At 38.9% G+C, this 16,434-nt stretch overlaps 2 protein-coding genes across 2 annotated transcripts in view; both read right to left on the bottom strand.

Annotated features, from left to right (window-relative positions):
• cox5aa (cytochrome c oxidase subunit 5Aa) overlaps nt 1–1,964 on the bottom strand; it is a 3,412-nt gene extending 1,448 nt beyond the window's left edge. Inside the window, exons 1-2 of the mRNA XM_004567700.5 lie at nt 1,805–1,964; nt 599–715 (exon numbers count right to left, since the gene is read on the bottom strand). Of these exons, the coding sequence (XP_004567757.1) occupies nt 599–715; nt 1,805–1,877 (190 nt within the window). The 5' untranslated portion in view covers nt 1,878–1,964. The remainder of the gene's footprint in view (nt 1–598; nt 716–1,804) is intronic.
• Nucleotides 1,965–6,985: 5,021 nt separating this feature from the next.
• Nucleotides 6,986–15,167, bottom strand: parp6b (poly (ADP-ribose) polymerase family, member 6b). The gene is made up of 22 exons (XM_023153653.3): nt 14,894–15,167; nt 14,127–14,198; nt 13,515–13,621; nt 13,350–13,410; nt 12,630–12,720; nt 12,477–12,543; nt 12,217–12,366; nt 11,992–12,133; nt 10,032–10,163; nt 9,497–9,592; nt 9,304–9,396; nt 9,097–9,222; nt 8,938–9,003; nt 8,723–8,790; nt 8,418–8,466; nt 8,145–8,257; nt 7,966–8,038; nt 7,769–7,838; nt 7,611–7,690; nt 7,445–7,508; nt 7,283–7,367; nt 6,986–7,153 (listed from the first exon to the last, which is right to left on the bottom strand). Exons 1-22 carry the CDS (start codon nt 14,933–14,935, stop codon nt 7,057–7,059), a joined length of 1,944 nt encoding a protein of 647 aa, XP_023009421.2. The 5' UTR covers nt 14,936–15,167; the 3' UTR covers nt 6,986–7,056.
• Between the last annotated feature and the right edge of the window lie 1,267 nt (nt 15,168–16,434).

Raw genomic sequence — 16,434 nt, 5'->3', positions numbered from 1 at the left:
TTCTTTTTTTCGGTACTGGTACTAGTTTTATTTTGTTGTATTTATCCACGACACCTTAAAGGCCGGTCTGTGAAAATATTGTCAGGCATAAACCGGTCCGTGGCGCAAAAAAGGTTGGGGACCGCTGATTTAGACAAACCACTGTTGTCTAGTGCTTATTTATAAACTACACACAGCCTCTGTCAGTGTTTAGCAGCTGTTAACAATATAGATGAGTTTTATCAGTCTATATAACTAAAACAATATCAGGGGTGAATGTCTCATCAGGAAAACTGATTTTCTTATAATAAGCTCAGTTTTTACATTGTTATGATATGGGTTTTACAATAGGAAATGAATCGAAACAAATGTAAACAGATTCTGACCAACAGATTCAACCATTTTTGTTAACTATGCAAAGCAAACATGCAATTTTAATCATTATATTGCAAACTATGACTGTTTACTTAAATCTTAATCTCACTAAGCCTCTTAATGCAAAATTGTACAAGGCCATTTTTTTAATAACTTCTGTTGACTCAAGACAAACATACCTCAGCAATGAATAACAATTCCAATGATTACATTGATTCAACATTACTATATTCCAGAAACGTACCTTTTCTCAGTTCCCATGCGTCAATATCTGGCTTGTTAAAATAAGTGACCCAGCGGGCATCGAACTCCTCGTCTGTCTCCTGCTTCCCATGTGAATAACACCTTGAGGCCAGAAGAGCTGCATGATAAGACAGATTTTTTTTCAGTGATTTGTGTCTAATAAAAGAAACCTACAGTGAATGTTAAATAAATGCGGAAGGACCAGGCTACGTCATATTTTAAAAATTTCATACATGACGGGCGAAATATTAGGGACACTTACCCTACCACCCCAACTCTAACTTCAATAATAATAATGATAATAATAAAAACAACTTTTTCTTCAAACCAACTAAAACTGAAAATGCAGTCATTCCGGCATCAGTGTTGTTGCACTCGCCAGTATTAAATTTCATAGGTGTATCTAATAAAGAGGCCGGGAATTGTATCTGCGATGTAAAAAGGACAAATTCTTCCTTGTAATGTGATGCAGTTGGATCGCTGCCACCGTCTTGATATGACCTACCTTGTGTATCAGTCTGCACGTAGCAGACTGACACACTAGGACGTGACATACCGGAAATTTCTGTCACATGGTCCTCAGGTTATATTTAATAGCAATTTAAATGAAACAATATGACTTAGGCATGTGCTCAGGTATCATGTTAATACTAATTAACCTGCAACCCAAATAACATTTCTCATTTAGACTTTTTGACCCCTAAAGAAACACCAAGACAATGCAAAACTATGCAAAAAAGTATTCTGTTTGTTTTCATAAAAATCTATGCCAAACTCCGTTTTGATGTTGAATTCTAGTTGTCTGAACTCTCCTGCAGTCACCTAGCCTACTTAGTAACTAGCGTCAGCAGTCACAATCACAGGGCCCGAGACGAAGCCTTCTAGCCGGGTCATGACAAGGACATAAACTCCGCCAAGAAGAACGACAGGACATTTTTCAAAGCACCACACCCACAGTTTACGTGGGAAAAAGCTGGACTGAATAAAAATGTGGATATCATGGCTGAATCATTATAATGCAGTTTCGTAATGTTTATTTAATAGCGATTTTTCTTGAATAAAAGCTAGCTAGCTTAGCCGTAAAGGAACCGCAAATGTGCCGACAGTCACACTTGATTTCCGTTACATTGTCTCCCTAACAGTTTCTAAGCAACTATATCAATTACAGATTAATATATTTACAATGGGTGACTGAATTAGGAATTACCTCGGCTCCCTGGTTGCGTCCGAGTTAAACTTCGGACACCGGAGACTGACAGTCGGACGGCGGCTCTGAACATGATGCGAGACTGCGAGCTACACGGACCGGTGCGGTCTGTCCGAAGGAAGCTAGTGCTAACTGTGTTAGCCTGGCACGTACGCAATCTCCTGTTGCGCACGCGCAAACTGCAGCTCATATTTACCCTTGACTTCCCTAGAAAGAAATTGCAGGACTGACAACTGGGAAAACATGTTAATATTTGCAATGTCATTCTCACAGAGAAGTATTTTTTTATGGGATATCTTTTCTTTCTTTCTTTTTAATGCGAACGATACAAAATAGATGTTTCAAAGGTTCTTGATAGAATTGCACACAAGTTGAAACTGTAAGATACAGAGCTTTCTTAAAGCAGAACATTTTAGATTTATGATCATTTTAGTTAGATATAAGTGGTGATGTGCATGAAAAAGGTGTGTGTGCAAAACTTCAATGTTGGACATTTAAACTGCTTTTATTTCATGTCATCAGACACTAAAACCTCAAAAATAAGATGCATACAATTAAATTCATGTTCTTTACTATTTATTCAGCCTGGGTCAAAGGCGAACTAGAGCATTACACATAACCTATGCAGGTCACCGGTCTACCACAGATATAAACAACTACACCGATTGCCAGTTCAAAGTTAACCTAAAAATAACAATCTCTTGTGAGGGAGAAAGCACACACAGGTGGAACATGCAGCTTTTACACAAAGAAGTCCCAACTAACCTGGAGGTTAGTGAGGTGACCACTTGACCACTGTGTCACTTTATGATTCATTTTTATTGATGTGACTCTACTACAAAAGAGTACCATCATTATAAAAGTCAGTCAAACAAACCAAAAACGTATGCTCTTGTGAGCCATTATTGTGCACATGAATTATTTCCACAGGCAGAAAACAGAATATAGACAACTGATGCAAAACATGTTCTTTATATTTAAAATGACTATGACCAATTCCATGACTACTGGTTGATTTTTTGCATCAGAATGACCCCGGACAGTGGTCATTAGTGTCTAGCATGGGTTGTTGTGTATGCTTCTTTCCCCAGCTGTTTTCCCAGCTGGGCACAGTGGAGTTTGCTTGTTCATTTGCAAGTAAACTAACTATTAATGTAACTACACTAAAACACCATCATCAGCTTATAAAGTGGGGCAAATAATCATTTGATCCCCTGCAGAAGTTTACAAAGAAATGATCAGTTCTTGATTTTTAAGGTAGTTTCATGTTTATGAAGAGAGATAGAATACTAACCAAAAATCAAAAATCAAAGTTGAATGCCTGACATTGACTGAAATCAGTATTTAATCCCCAAGCAAAACATGACTTAGTACTTGGTGGAGAAATCACTGTCGGTAAGCACAGCAGTAAGACATCTCAGGAGGAATTTTAGCCACTAGCTCTTTAAATTCTCATAAAAATCCGAGACTGTTCATTTCTTTGTAAGTGAGGCAACATAGAAATTCAGCAGGATTAAAATACTTCCCCCTCTATGACTACAAATCTATTACTGATATTGTTGATAATAATAGTTATAGTCATATGTTTACCTGTTACATTTCACAACAAAGTGACAAAGTATTGCAAAGAAGCATTATAGACACAACTGTTTACTTTTGTAGCAAAATGCCTTACATAAGCATCACGATAAACCCCCAGAAATGCAGAGGTATTATTTTCTTCAAGAAAGCTTCATGCTGTAAAACGGAGCACACAACAATCTATTAAATCTATGCAAATGCCAAATTTCTTATTTCTCATGAAGTAATCAGAGGTTTAGGGGAGGACATGCACTCGAATCATCCAGACAGAGTCTCTTGGCTGTGTGTGGGGATGAGTGAGCATGAGCCGTCCTGAGCAGACCCTTCCGTCTCTCAGCATCCTCTGTAGGAACACTGCTGATTTGTGGTGGCTGATATCCAGGCTCCTGGGGGTCCAGAGGATCTTTAGATAGATAGATGCAGATGGCAGGAACTCTCCGCTCCATGGTTATACCTGGTGCTCCAGGCTGTGGACTCTTCCAAACCTCCTTCACTGTGTTATAGTAGAGTTTGGACACCTGGTGCAGACCTTCAACTTTACGTTTCAGGATCTCCACACAGGTGATAGTTTTTGTGACTCCTCTGCCTGAGCCAGTGAAGACCACCTGTCTTAGTGACATCCCATTTGGGTTTCTTACTTCCCCTTGCATGCGAGCTGCTGCAAACTGCAGTAAGCTGCGAATCTTGCTTCCTCCTTTTACTCGCATGTGCAGGATGTCTGCGGCCAAGCCTGGGATCGGATAGGGAATGCTGTCCTCTGTGCGGCTGATTCTCCTGAAGTTGTTCTCACCAGCAGTTTTTGGAAGTGGCAACGAGATCTGGACAGAGGGACTGAATGAAGTAGGCTGCTGTTCCATTGTAGTGCCACATATAGCACTGTTCATCTGACCCCTGGGTTAAGTCATTACTTAGAAAGCAGCAAAATAACAGTGCGGGAAGCTGCAGTAACAGACTATTTGTATGTCTCCTTTGGGATCTAAAACATTGTTCTTGTTCCTTTACTCTAAGAAAGTAAAAGCTGAATGGCTCTGTAATCTAAACTTGTCACTTATCTTGATCCTCTCTCTTCTCCGTCCAAGCTTCTTTTTCATTTTGCCTTTATGAGCGCTGAGATGGCAGCCAGCAGAATAAAGAGGGCACTTCTTCCACTAATCCCACTGAAGTGAAGGAAAAGATGTCCTTGCTCTTTTCAGCACTGAGGACAGCTGATGCCAACAGACACATATGAGGCTCAGAGAGAGACATGTAGAGTGGGACATAGTGCTCTTAAAGGCACATGCAACATTTTGCCTCATTTAATAATGTCTGTATATTTCAGCTAGTTGGGTTTCTTGTTAAAAGGCTTAAGGGATCTGGGAATGGTTTTGTCTGTGTGGTTGCTTGAATTATACAGACGAATGAACACGAGTTAATGAGATCAAGGCACGCAGCTGAAATAAATCTTTGTTTTAACTGAACTCGACTCAATTGTGCCACTTTGCTGACATTCTTAATGTGCGGTTTTGCAGATATGACACCAAACAACCAATCTCACTCAAGATGTGGAGCAATGCTAGTCATTGTAGTATATAATGGAGTGTGGTTTTTCAAGATTATTTTCCCAGTGCGCTATCATCAGAGAGCCATATGGTCCAAGAGAAATGTCTTCCTTTGGGCTATTACAGCAGCTTCACAGCTCTCCTCCTTTCAGTGCATCGCCTGCTGGGCTGACCCCAAAATAATCCTTGCTACAAAAGTTGTGCTTCTTTTTAAGAAATGACATGTACAAGGACAATCACATCTTGGAGCTGCTACTTTTTATTGTCAGACCACAAGTACATTAAATAGAAAGACAGAAAATCAGTATCCAGATGGGAACAGAGGTGCATTGGTTGCAGCTCTCTTTAGAGAAGCTGATCCAAGGGAGGAGGTGAGGAGGCAGCTGGAGGGCTCATATGGAATCAGCATGCTGTTATAATGGTGCATTTCTGCCTCGCAGGATGGTATGCACCCCATGTTAAACAATCAGCAGAAGCATGAAATGCATTGTTCAAATTAAGTTGCTTTACAGAAGAATTATCTGCTTTTCATAAACATCAGTTAACAGCAGCATTCCCATCCCGAGAATACTCATTAAATATTTGAAGGTGGTTCACTGGAGGCCTTGCGCACGCTCCAGAATCTCCCCAAGTGTTTATTTTTATCTGACATGTTTAGTGTTGCTGGAAAATGAACAGAAGCTCCAGCGCCCAGCTGCGTACCCAGTTTAAACATCCTTCAGTCTCCAGTTTATGTTTTTCATAACATAACAGTTGTGGGGTTTGAGCCGCTGTATTTATATCGAAAAGGTCCTTAGAGTTAATGGTCACACCCCCATCTTGTGGAAGAAAGTACATATTGCAAAACTAATATCACCGTGGGTTAAAGTGAACCTGCATTACAGGAATGTTCAAGCATTAGTTTGTTCTAAAAAACATGCTTTTGGAAGAATATGAAATTAATGTCTGATGAATACATCTATAGATGAACTGCTAGATACATACAATATGGATGGATCATACCTGTTCTTTTCTCTCTGTTTTTGTAGGGTGATTATATACAAATGCTGAGGGGAAGTGGGGGTGATGAATGTGATCAATCTGAAAGTGTTGAGGATGTAATAGGGATCAACATGTATGTACATACTTTTTTGTACTCCATTTAGGACTTGATGATTGACTGTTTATTTCATATCACATAGATTTTGTTGACTTTGATTGTGCACATGTGTGCATGTATGTATATGTACATATACACGTGAATATGTGTTTGTGTACTCAAACAAAAAACTATTTGAATGGTCATAAAAAACATGGAAAGGATTTCCACCTGATTAAATTGGTTTATTTTAGCATTATTCAATTCTTTCAACTTCATGTACTTTAGTTGGACCAGCTTAATTAAATAATGATGACTCAGCTTATTTACTGCAGTTGAGCCCAACTTAATTTAATTGAGTTGATCCAATCCAGGCAAATTACATCAGTCCAACAAAAGTAAGACATTTAGTAAGGTGGAAATCCTATTCATGATTATTTTAAGTTAATTTAAAGAGTTATTTTTTGGAGTGTTCAACTAAGTCAGAGTCTGGTTAGCATAAAACTTGTCATGCACATTGTTTTTTCCTCCAATTTAATGGATTTAGGACATAGCTGTCACTCCATAAATCCTTTTCCACTTGTCCTCATCCGGGTCTATTCCTGTCATAGGTCGAGAGGTAGGGCTAACCCTGGACAGGTTACCACTCGACAACTGTTCACACTCACATTCACACCTATAGCTAAATTAGAATAATTAACCTAATCCCACCAGAGAAAACATGCAAACTCCACACAGAAAAGCCCTGGCCAGTGGATTCAAACTCAGGGGCTTCTTGCATGAGGCAACAGTGCCAACCACTGTGCTAGCCACAATAAACATCAGCATACATGTGGTGTGTATGCTTTTCTCATATTCAGTTTTGAGGTTTTTGTTTAAATCATGTGAATGTTTTTCACTTGTGCAAGACATAAATTTTTACCTCAAGGCGCTCCGTGTTTCATGTTAAAGTCTTAAACCAGAAAAAGCCACAGACAATCAATATTCATTCTCACAGTTTTTGTTTTTATTATAAAGAACAGAAATGACATATGTGTGTATGTATCCTGGTTTTCTCAGCATGGCTTTGAAGCAATTACTCGTGAAATTTCCTGCTGGATTTTGTCCTCTTGGGTGTTTATGTCGATATCTCCCACCTGCCCGTTTTCATAGCTGTGGAAGAAGAAAGCAGCCTTTTTAGGAAGCTCAAATAAAGTCCAGAGTTCTAACTTTCTGAAGAAAAAAAATGTTGGAACTGTTTCTCATTGTTTGCTTTTGCTTTCTGCTTTTTGTCTTACTCACACAAAGAGGAACCGCGTGCACACGTGGTCGGAAACCGGACACACCCAAATGTTGCCGTGTTTTTGCAGGTTTTTTGAAGTTATCACTGTTAACAGATAGACAAAATCACATCACACGCAATTAAATAAATCTTTGTTGCTTTGTGGGGTCTTCCGTATTTACCTTCACAGAGTGCAACGCAGTTTAGGTTCGTGCTTTGCAAAAACCTGCCTTCCCCCACTTGTTCCTAAAACATATAGAAATACAAGATGAGATACTGAAAGCAAAAAAGGATATTGTACTCCAGAGTGAATGTTTGCAGCATTTAGATAAATGTGAACAACCCGACCTGCTTGATTTGGTTTATTCGGTTGTATTTCTGCAAGAGTTCTTCTCTGGTAGGAATTTTGTACTGACCTTTCCCCATCTCTAAAGAAAAATGGAAGAATACTCTTAAAAACATGCAAAAAGAACTCGTAATCGACAGACAAGAAACAGAGTTCTTACCAGAATATCCAAATGATATGCTTGAAATGGGACTCAAATAGATGCCTTTCCCATACGCAGCACCATGGAGCTAAAATAGAAAGAAGGGAGAGGTTTCGGTGGTCTGAACATCCACATAAAAATTTCCTATGTTGAAATTGTCAGTAACTTCAGACGGTGATCAAAGACAATAAGCATTTAGAATTTATATATTCTACCTGTAACTTTGTGTAAGATGCGTTAACCAGCCCGTTTCTCAAAATAGAGTGCCAGTTTTCAATGTGGGAACCACTGAAAGAAGAGAAATATGATCTACTAAGCATGGATCATGCTCTATATACTGTATAAGTGATGATGTGAAAATTTCATGAAAAAAAAAATCTTTGACTTCACTTACTGGAAAGCAAAGGTGCTGCCATAAAGCTTTTTGGCAGTTTGAAAGTGAGCCTCCTTACATGGAGGGCTGCTGATCAACAGGAACTGATGGGGTGTGTGCATAAACGTCAGTTGCTGTTAAATAGCAATTGATTAAAAACAACAACAACAAAAAACATTAAATTATAGAAAGCACAGTGTGAAATTTGATATGTGGCTGCTAATTATTAACTAGTCTACAACTGCTTTAAAGCTTGCAGCTAGACTGCTAATAAATCTGACTGCTTGGGCATACCCTGCTCAGCGGAAGCTTCACAATGTGCGATCTGTTGCTTGCTAAAATCCTGTTGTAAAACATACAAAAGCAAATCCAGATGTTAACCTAAATATAACTGGATTTCACTCAAGTTACTCTTTTCTAACACTTTCATTTAAACGACTTCAGACGCAACGCTGCAATTACTTAGCCCAAAACAATGCGCTTGCCAAGTTTGAACTAGACTCGATGAATGGCTACTGAGGCGAGTGAGTAACAAAAGGACAGATATGCAGCGATCTACTAAATAATAACTAAAAACACATCCAGATTTAGTCTCTCACCACTGCAGTAATGGATGTGCGAGAGGGTCTATCTTGTCCAGCTGCTTCTTAATCTCAGAATATGGACCCTGAGTATGATTTAAAGACAATTTAATCATTATAATCTAATAAATCCAGTTCAGGAAATCATTTACCTGCTTTGAGTTTGTGCTCATTCAGCAGACCGATGTGTAATTGTTGAAAATGAGTGTAGATTTTACTTTGAAAGACCTCACCTGTGCCATCCTCCTGACCAACAAGACATTGTCCAGAGCTTTCTGCAGCCTGTCATAGCTTCTGCTCTGTTACAACAAAAGCGAAAACAAATCAGTAAAATGACACACTGAATAGTGCACGACGGATCACGCCAGTGGTAACTTTGATTCAGCTGATACCTTTGGACTAAAGGCGAGAGTTTTGGGGTTGTGTGGATCGACAATAGAAGGGTACGGTTCAAAAGTAAGGCTCTTGCGTGAAGACTGAAGGGCAGCTCTGCACATGGCTACCAACAAGTCGATCACCTGCAACAGCAAAGATTATTGCCTTACTCATGTCCCATACTGTAATAACTCCTGCTATAAAATATTTAAAAGCTTACCGACCTCTGCACCGGTGGCAACCTCTTCTGTCGCTCCAGACATAACCCCCAGCATGTGAAAGGAAAACACACAGAGCTCCCTGGTGCAAACCGCTGGCTACAAACACACAACGTAGAGAATACTGTCGAAGAATCAAGGCTCAGTTTTACTGAATAGCTGCTCAACCAACAGTTAATTATTTATCGAGAGCTCGCACCTTAAGCATGGGCCCATTTTGAAACACGTGCCGCTCATCGCAAACAACACAATATTCATTCAGTGTTGGGATCCTCTGCTCAGCATACCTCATTATCTGTGCACACAAAGAAAACAGAGGCAAAGTAGCTTTCTAAGAAAATAATTCAAAATCAACACAAACCTGCTCAAATGTCATGCTTAAAGTCAATTTTCCTGCTTCCAGCTCCATATTTTGTAACTGGACTCTTAATAGTGTCGCTTTCCATGATTCACAGTTCAAACTAATCATTATTTATCTTATCCCAGGCCTTGCACCAGCCCTTCAGTAGCTTCCCTCTCTTCAAGCCAACTATCTTGTGATTGGTTGTCCCCTAGCAAACGCAGGTTTTAACGAGCAATTCAATTTTTTTTTAAGTAGCACCAATTCACAACAATAAATGACTCAAAGCCTTTTATATTGCAAAGTTAAGACCCTAAATTATTTATTTAAGAGAACTCAGACAATCCCCTATGAGCAAGAGAACTCAAACCCTCAGATTAGAGTAAGCTTTCACCTGCACCAAGAAGCCGTGCTGCAGAGTTGGTGTGGTCTTACAGTGCCCAATTGCCTGGGATGTGAAGAGTAGCTCCATCAGCTGTTTAGTGTTAAGCTGTGCTGATGATTTCACTGCTGAGACCATCACCCTCTGTGGAAGAAGGGTCACAAACAATATCACTCTATATTCAGAACTTTAAAAAAAAGGTAACAACTCTGGAAACACTGAAATAAAGTCCAGATTGCTGACATCAAAGACAGATTTGAGGAAGGAGTGCTCTGTTTGCAGGAATGCTTTAAATGCACTAATTGGGATGTTTTCGAGCAATCCTGTGGAGGTGATCTGGACAATTTTGTGGACATATAATGCTCATATATTTCTTTTTGCAGAGATATGATTATTCCATGTAAGAGGGTTTAAAGTACTCAAATAATAAGCCATGGGTTACGAAAGTAGTTAAGTCCACAATTCAAAGAAAGAGATATGCTTTTCAATAGGGAGAGGCATCAGAGCTGCAGGCAGCCACCAAAGAGCTGAAAAGCAAAGACCAGCACGCATGGCATTTTAGAGGGTTTTACCATTCAGACAGAGAATTTGCCAATGCTCTTACTGCTTTGATTATCCGTTTGACATATATGATTTCAGCAAAGACTTTCAGGAACTGAGCCACACATTAAGGGACAACCAGCATTTTAATACTAGTGAAGTTGTAAAGGAATTTCTTCATATTACGGTAAACAAGAGTCAGGGATTAGACAAGTAAATGTGGAAGGCTGCTTAAACACTGCAAACAAGCTGGGCCTGGTTTTTCACTACATCTTTTATTCAGTTCCTAAAGTTATACATGTCCTCAGTGTGTGGAAGAATGCTGAAATTGTCCCTGTTACCAAATTCAAGTCACCCCAAAGCCCGCAGTGATTTTCAACCAGAGGCTTTGACCTCAGTCTTAATAATATCTTTGAAAGACTGTTTGCGTATAACCTTCACAGAGGAGTCTAAGACTCCACACTTACTCTACTTAATTTGCTCCTTAAACCCTTGGAAGGAGACGAATATCATGTCAGACTCTTTACTGTTTACTGATTTATCTTCTGCATTTAACACCATTCAGTCATGTTTTAATTTGTTTAAGTCCATTTGATTTAAGTCATAATCTGGACTTTCTAACAGAACGCAGACAGTGAATGGGCTTCTGTTTGGCCAAGTCAGGTCATCTGCTGGTTCACAAGGGTGTGTCCTGTCCTCCTTGCTGTTTATACGATGCACGAACATGTGTCAGAGGATGTTTGAAAGGACAAACACTTTAACGTATGCAGATTAAATGCCATTATTAGTCTTTTGGACACCAGCCGCAGATCGGTTATTGAACAGGTGGTTTGAAGAGTCTGATCTCCAGCTCAACATGTTAAAGACCAAATGAAAAAAGTCCCGCACACTTGATGCCACAAACATTAAGGGTCATACTGTGTAATGTGTGCACAGGGATTATTACTGATGCAAGACTGAATTTTGATAGTTTGTTTTTCTTGTGGAAACTGTTCACCTTTCACATCATTAAGACGCTGTTTGATGGATCTGTTATTGAGTTAGTTTTAATTTTTTTTACTTTTAGTCTTTGTATTTCGGAAGATGACAGAGCATCAAATTGTGCACACATCTATTCCACCTATTAATTCATTTTAATTGGAATCGATTAATTTAGATTTTTTCATTTTTTAGCCTTTTTGTGCTATTTATAGCCTCAGGGATTGAAGTTGTTGTTTTAGTGAAGCCTGGAGCACTCTGTCTTTTCTCCTTTTTTACCATGTATATGTGAATATAGTTTTTGATGTCAGGTCAATTAGCGTCAAAACAAATCTACCTAAGGCTATCAATAAAAGAATCTGAACCCGAACCTGAAACACAGTTGCAGATAGAAAATATGTACACACACACCAATTTTCCACATCGATGTATTTTGAAGTATATTTTCCCTCACCTTTCCGCTGGGCGTGGAGGTGAAGAGCTCTCCGGGATTCTTGATGGTGTAGGAAGTTGTATGATTTGTGAGACGGTTCAGCTTCATTGTTGGTAAAATGATCCGGCGTCTTGCAGCCGGTTCCTGGAGCTCCTTTAGCCTGCTGATTGTTAGACAGGAGTGAATAGATCCATGCACTAATGGATTCAGTCAGTAAAACAGCTGTGTCATTTAACTCTTTCATACTTTGATAGTGGCAGCCTGGTGCTAAGTCTTGCACAAAATTTCTTGATGGTTCCACTTGGCCTGAACCAGCTGTGACTCCTCTTCTGCCCAGTTACAGCGTTGTCGTTTGCAAGGTGTTTCCACACCCGAGATATGAAAACTGTGAGAATACTGGAGAACAAAAACGAAAGGTTGGCTTTTACACAATCTTCAGATGAGCTATGACTGAAATAAAAACGGTGGATGTGTCCTGTTGGAGCAGTTAATCTATGAACACTCACTTCTGCAACTGTTTCCCAAGACTGAAGTTATTATTATTAGACAGCTGAAAGACCTCAACTGAAGGTGCTGCAGTGAGAAACATCACTTGATCAAGTGTCACATTGATTTAGACTGAAGTGAATTCTGCATGTGGATGTATTGTTGCTGCTCACCAGGTCCATCCAGATACTGAGACATAGAAAACTGCAGACGGATAACAACAGGCTCCGATAGATTAATCCTCCAGGCTTGGGCTGCCACCTCCTATGGACACCAAAAAGATGTCAACACTTTCAGGTGTCATGCGAATATGCCACTTTAACCAATGCATGTGCAGTTGTGGTCAGAAGGTTCCAGACATCCATTTGTCACAGAGGCACAGTCACAAAAGAAAAACGTGGTCTCTTCTATAGATATAAATGTGATAACATAAAACATCTAACTAATGGAAAAGCTTAATCCATACTGTTCCCAGAATGCATAATTTTAAATTCACAAGACTCTTTAACTTCTTTTCATTTGATTAGGATCTACCTCTCTGTGCTTGAAAATATGAGTTATTCTGGGCACACCAACAGTATTGATAGTGCTGATATGACAGTGAAGACATTTTTTAGGACATCAAACTATAAGTCAGAAAGTCATATTTCTGTGGTGACTATATGATCCAGCAGGATAATGATCCTAAGCATAGATCGGAAGTGGTTTTGAGACGGTTAATTCAAGATAAAATTAGGTTAACTTATAGATCCAAAGAGAGCTGATCAAATCGAGAACATGGGCTCACATATTAGCTGCACTTTACATAGAGATAGATAATTAATTACTTAGATAAATTGGTGAATAACAGATAAAAATGTAATTCACTTGTATATTGATGTAAATCAACTCACATCTAAAAAGTTAGCATTCATTTTTAAGTCCACATCCACATCATCAATTGACCCGTACTCCCTAGGAGAAAAAAAAGAAGGGAAATTGTGAAAATGTAGTTTAAAAAGGACCATGGATCACTTCTATTAAAAGCCATGAACAAGGAGGGATGTTCAGAAGTTCACCTGACAGAGACAGCAGAGACTGAATACAGAGTCCTGACTGCCTCGATGTCCCTGTCCAGCCAGGGGTGGCGACAGAAGTCAGCGGGATACTGACTCCACAACTCCCCCTATGAAGCATGATGAAAGGAAGTTACACCGTTATAACTCCAGTGTATGAGATGACATGTATTGATACAGTTTAAAGCTGATCATGTGTGATCTGAACAAGCTAGTCATTGTGTATTTTTACTCTCTAAAGATTTGTTTGAGATTTTTTAAAAAATAAACTAAACATGTTCCTCAGAGTAACATATCAGTTGTTGGCTTTGCTTAAATACACACAAACTCACTGCAACAGAAAGATTAAGAAAATTTTTTAAATGAGTCGAGTATGTGAACAAAAGTGGATTTCAAGAAGTGTGTTTACAATGTAGACAATTTTGTTTGCATTAGTGTGAAATCATTAAAAGGAGAAATCATTGTTCCTGACAAATACTTTTATCAAGCTCTTGAATGACCATGCAATGCTTTGTTTGTTTTTAATTATCTTTTATATGCAACAATATTTTATCCTTGAATGGTTTTAAAAATGCTACAAGGTTGTAATAGGAAGACACTGAAACTGATGTTTACTTGGATTCCACACAGGATCTCGTCTGCATCAGCGTCGTCGTCACTGTGGCGCTCCTCCCACTCCTGGCACTCCTGTTGGGTTGACGGGAAAAGCTGGCAATCAAAAGATCCTCTAATTTACAGAGTTAATTTAAACCTTCTATTAACCCAAACAAAATCAGCTGGCCCTGCTGCTAAGACTTGCGCCTCATTTAAGCCATTTGCTTGATGAAAATGCAAAAACAGAATATATACCACAATGTGATGCAATTTCAGCAAGAAACCAGCAAGAGAGGGCTTCAGCTATTTACTTCTTTTTTGTCAGTTGATCTGTTAACTATGTTTTTAATTGATTTTCTTGTCGGTTACCCACTGCAAAGGCTAGTGCAATCCTCTGCCCTACAAAAGGATAACTCCCTCTACATGTATATAAAAGTGTGGTGGTGCTGGTGGTGGGGGTGGATATCTGGAGCTTGTAGACTCATCGTGTCCTTATATCTTTTTTAGCAACAATCAACAAAGTGTCCATTCCTGTGTGACTGAAACACTATTGGGAAAAACATTTGTGGCTTAATTAGTTCAGTTACTTCTGTGATGTATGAATGAGCAGGTTGCTCTGAGTATCTTGAACTATGTCGAGATAATTGCTGTTTCCCTGGTTTTAGTCTGTGCACGGACATTAAGTGGAAAAGTAAATAAAACAACACATCAACATATTTTGCTCATAAGAGTAGAGCATGTGTTTGCTAATGCTAATGATACAGCAGGTTACGAGGTTACAATCTTACCTTTCCTTCAGGAGAATGTAGCAAGAAAAAAGGATACTCCATTTCTGTTGAAGGCTCTGCTGGCGGTGCCTTCTCTTTTCAATAGCAGGAAGTCCCACATGCCCAGCCTGACTTCTTGGTCACATGACTGACTCCAGACACTGGCAGCCTGATCACTTAGTGCAGTGAGATGAAAGACTGATGTGGATCTGTTCCTATATCTCTTTAAGTATCTTATGTGGCACAGGTAGAAACCTAAAAGCCAGGCGCATTAATCAGTGCCTGGAGTGATGAGAACAAAGCTCCCTCAGAGGGAAGATGGGTAAACAGGTGATGTTTGGCATTTATTAGCCTTGTTTTCTGTCTGCTGTGTCGCAAACTGACCTTAATCTGCAGTTACCCTTGTTAGCAGTCACCCGCTGCTCCACAATCTGGTCAGATTAGACACTTATAGGACTGCATACATCTGTACACACCTTCAATAAACAAGTGCTTTTCTTGGGGTAATCCACTTAGACATGAATGTCTAAGTGTCCCCTGTGTATTTACAGGGATGGACACAATAGTATAAATGTCTCATGTCTCAAACAGGAAACTGCCATTTTTGGGGTTTGGAACAGACATGAAACGCAAAAAAGGCCGAATAATTTCATTATTTTTATACACCCATTGTTACAGGTAATATATTTCAAATAAATTGGTGACGTAATTAAGTAAATGTGTTTGTAAAGAGTCCACTTTTAAGATTATAACAAATCTGATACAGATTTGGGAAAAGGTCAAAAGCTAGAACTGAACCAAGAGGAATGCTGTCATATCTGGTAAACATTTTACCCACTCGAATAGCTCAGAGAACAAAATCTACTTAGTAAAAAAAATCTATCTACACAATCTACTGACACCATAGACATTGATTTTACATTAAATACAATAGTTACAGTTAACAAACAATAACTGACTGCAGTTTCAAATCATTTTTTTTTTTAAAGAGAAAGATTTTATCTTAGAAGTTTCGTTTGTATGGTTTGTAATCTGTATGACACCATGATCATTTTTGCTAAGTTGCACAGTATGTTGACACTGTGACAGAAAAGTCACAGTTCAGCAGATTGTCCACAAGAGAGAGCTGCTGTTGAGTTGTTGAGAGAGGGGGGGGGGGGGCAGGTTATGGTTTATTCGACATGTTTTGCAGTAAATGTACAAAAGTCAAACTGCAACTTTTTGAAACTTTAAATGTCACTGCTAAGGCTTCTCAGAATTTTATCGATTTATACGTTTTATAGGCATAGATGTAATATTGATGCTATATCAAGTCTTTTGATAATCCTTCCTTTAGCTTTTGCTTTGTAATCCCAGACTTGTTTGACATACAGTAGGTAAAACATGTTTTAGACCACATGCAGAAAAATAAAAAACCACAAATATTTTTGAAATCTGTCAAACACCTGTTTAAAACAAACAAACAAACAAACAAAAAAATTCACTGAACTGAAATTATGTTTTTATACCCAAATGTGTACCGGCATACCCGACCTCTCGAAGTCAAAAATTTGTCAAGCATA

Source organism: Maylandia zebra, linkage group LG7, assembly GCF_041146795.1.
Source record: "Maylandia zebra isolate NMK-2024a linkage group LG7, Mzebra_GT3a, whole genome shotgun sequence".
In the NCBI taxonomy this organism is placed as follows: domain Eukaryota; kingdom Metazoa; phylum Chordata; class Actinopteri; order Cichliformes; family Cichlidae; genus Maylandia; species Maylandia zebra.
The sequence above is the reverse complement of the archived record's forward strand: the minus strand, read 5'-3'. Positions and strand labels throughout refer to the sequence as shown.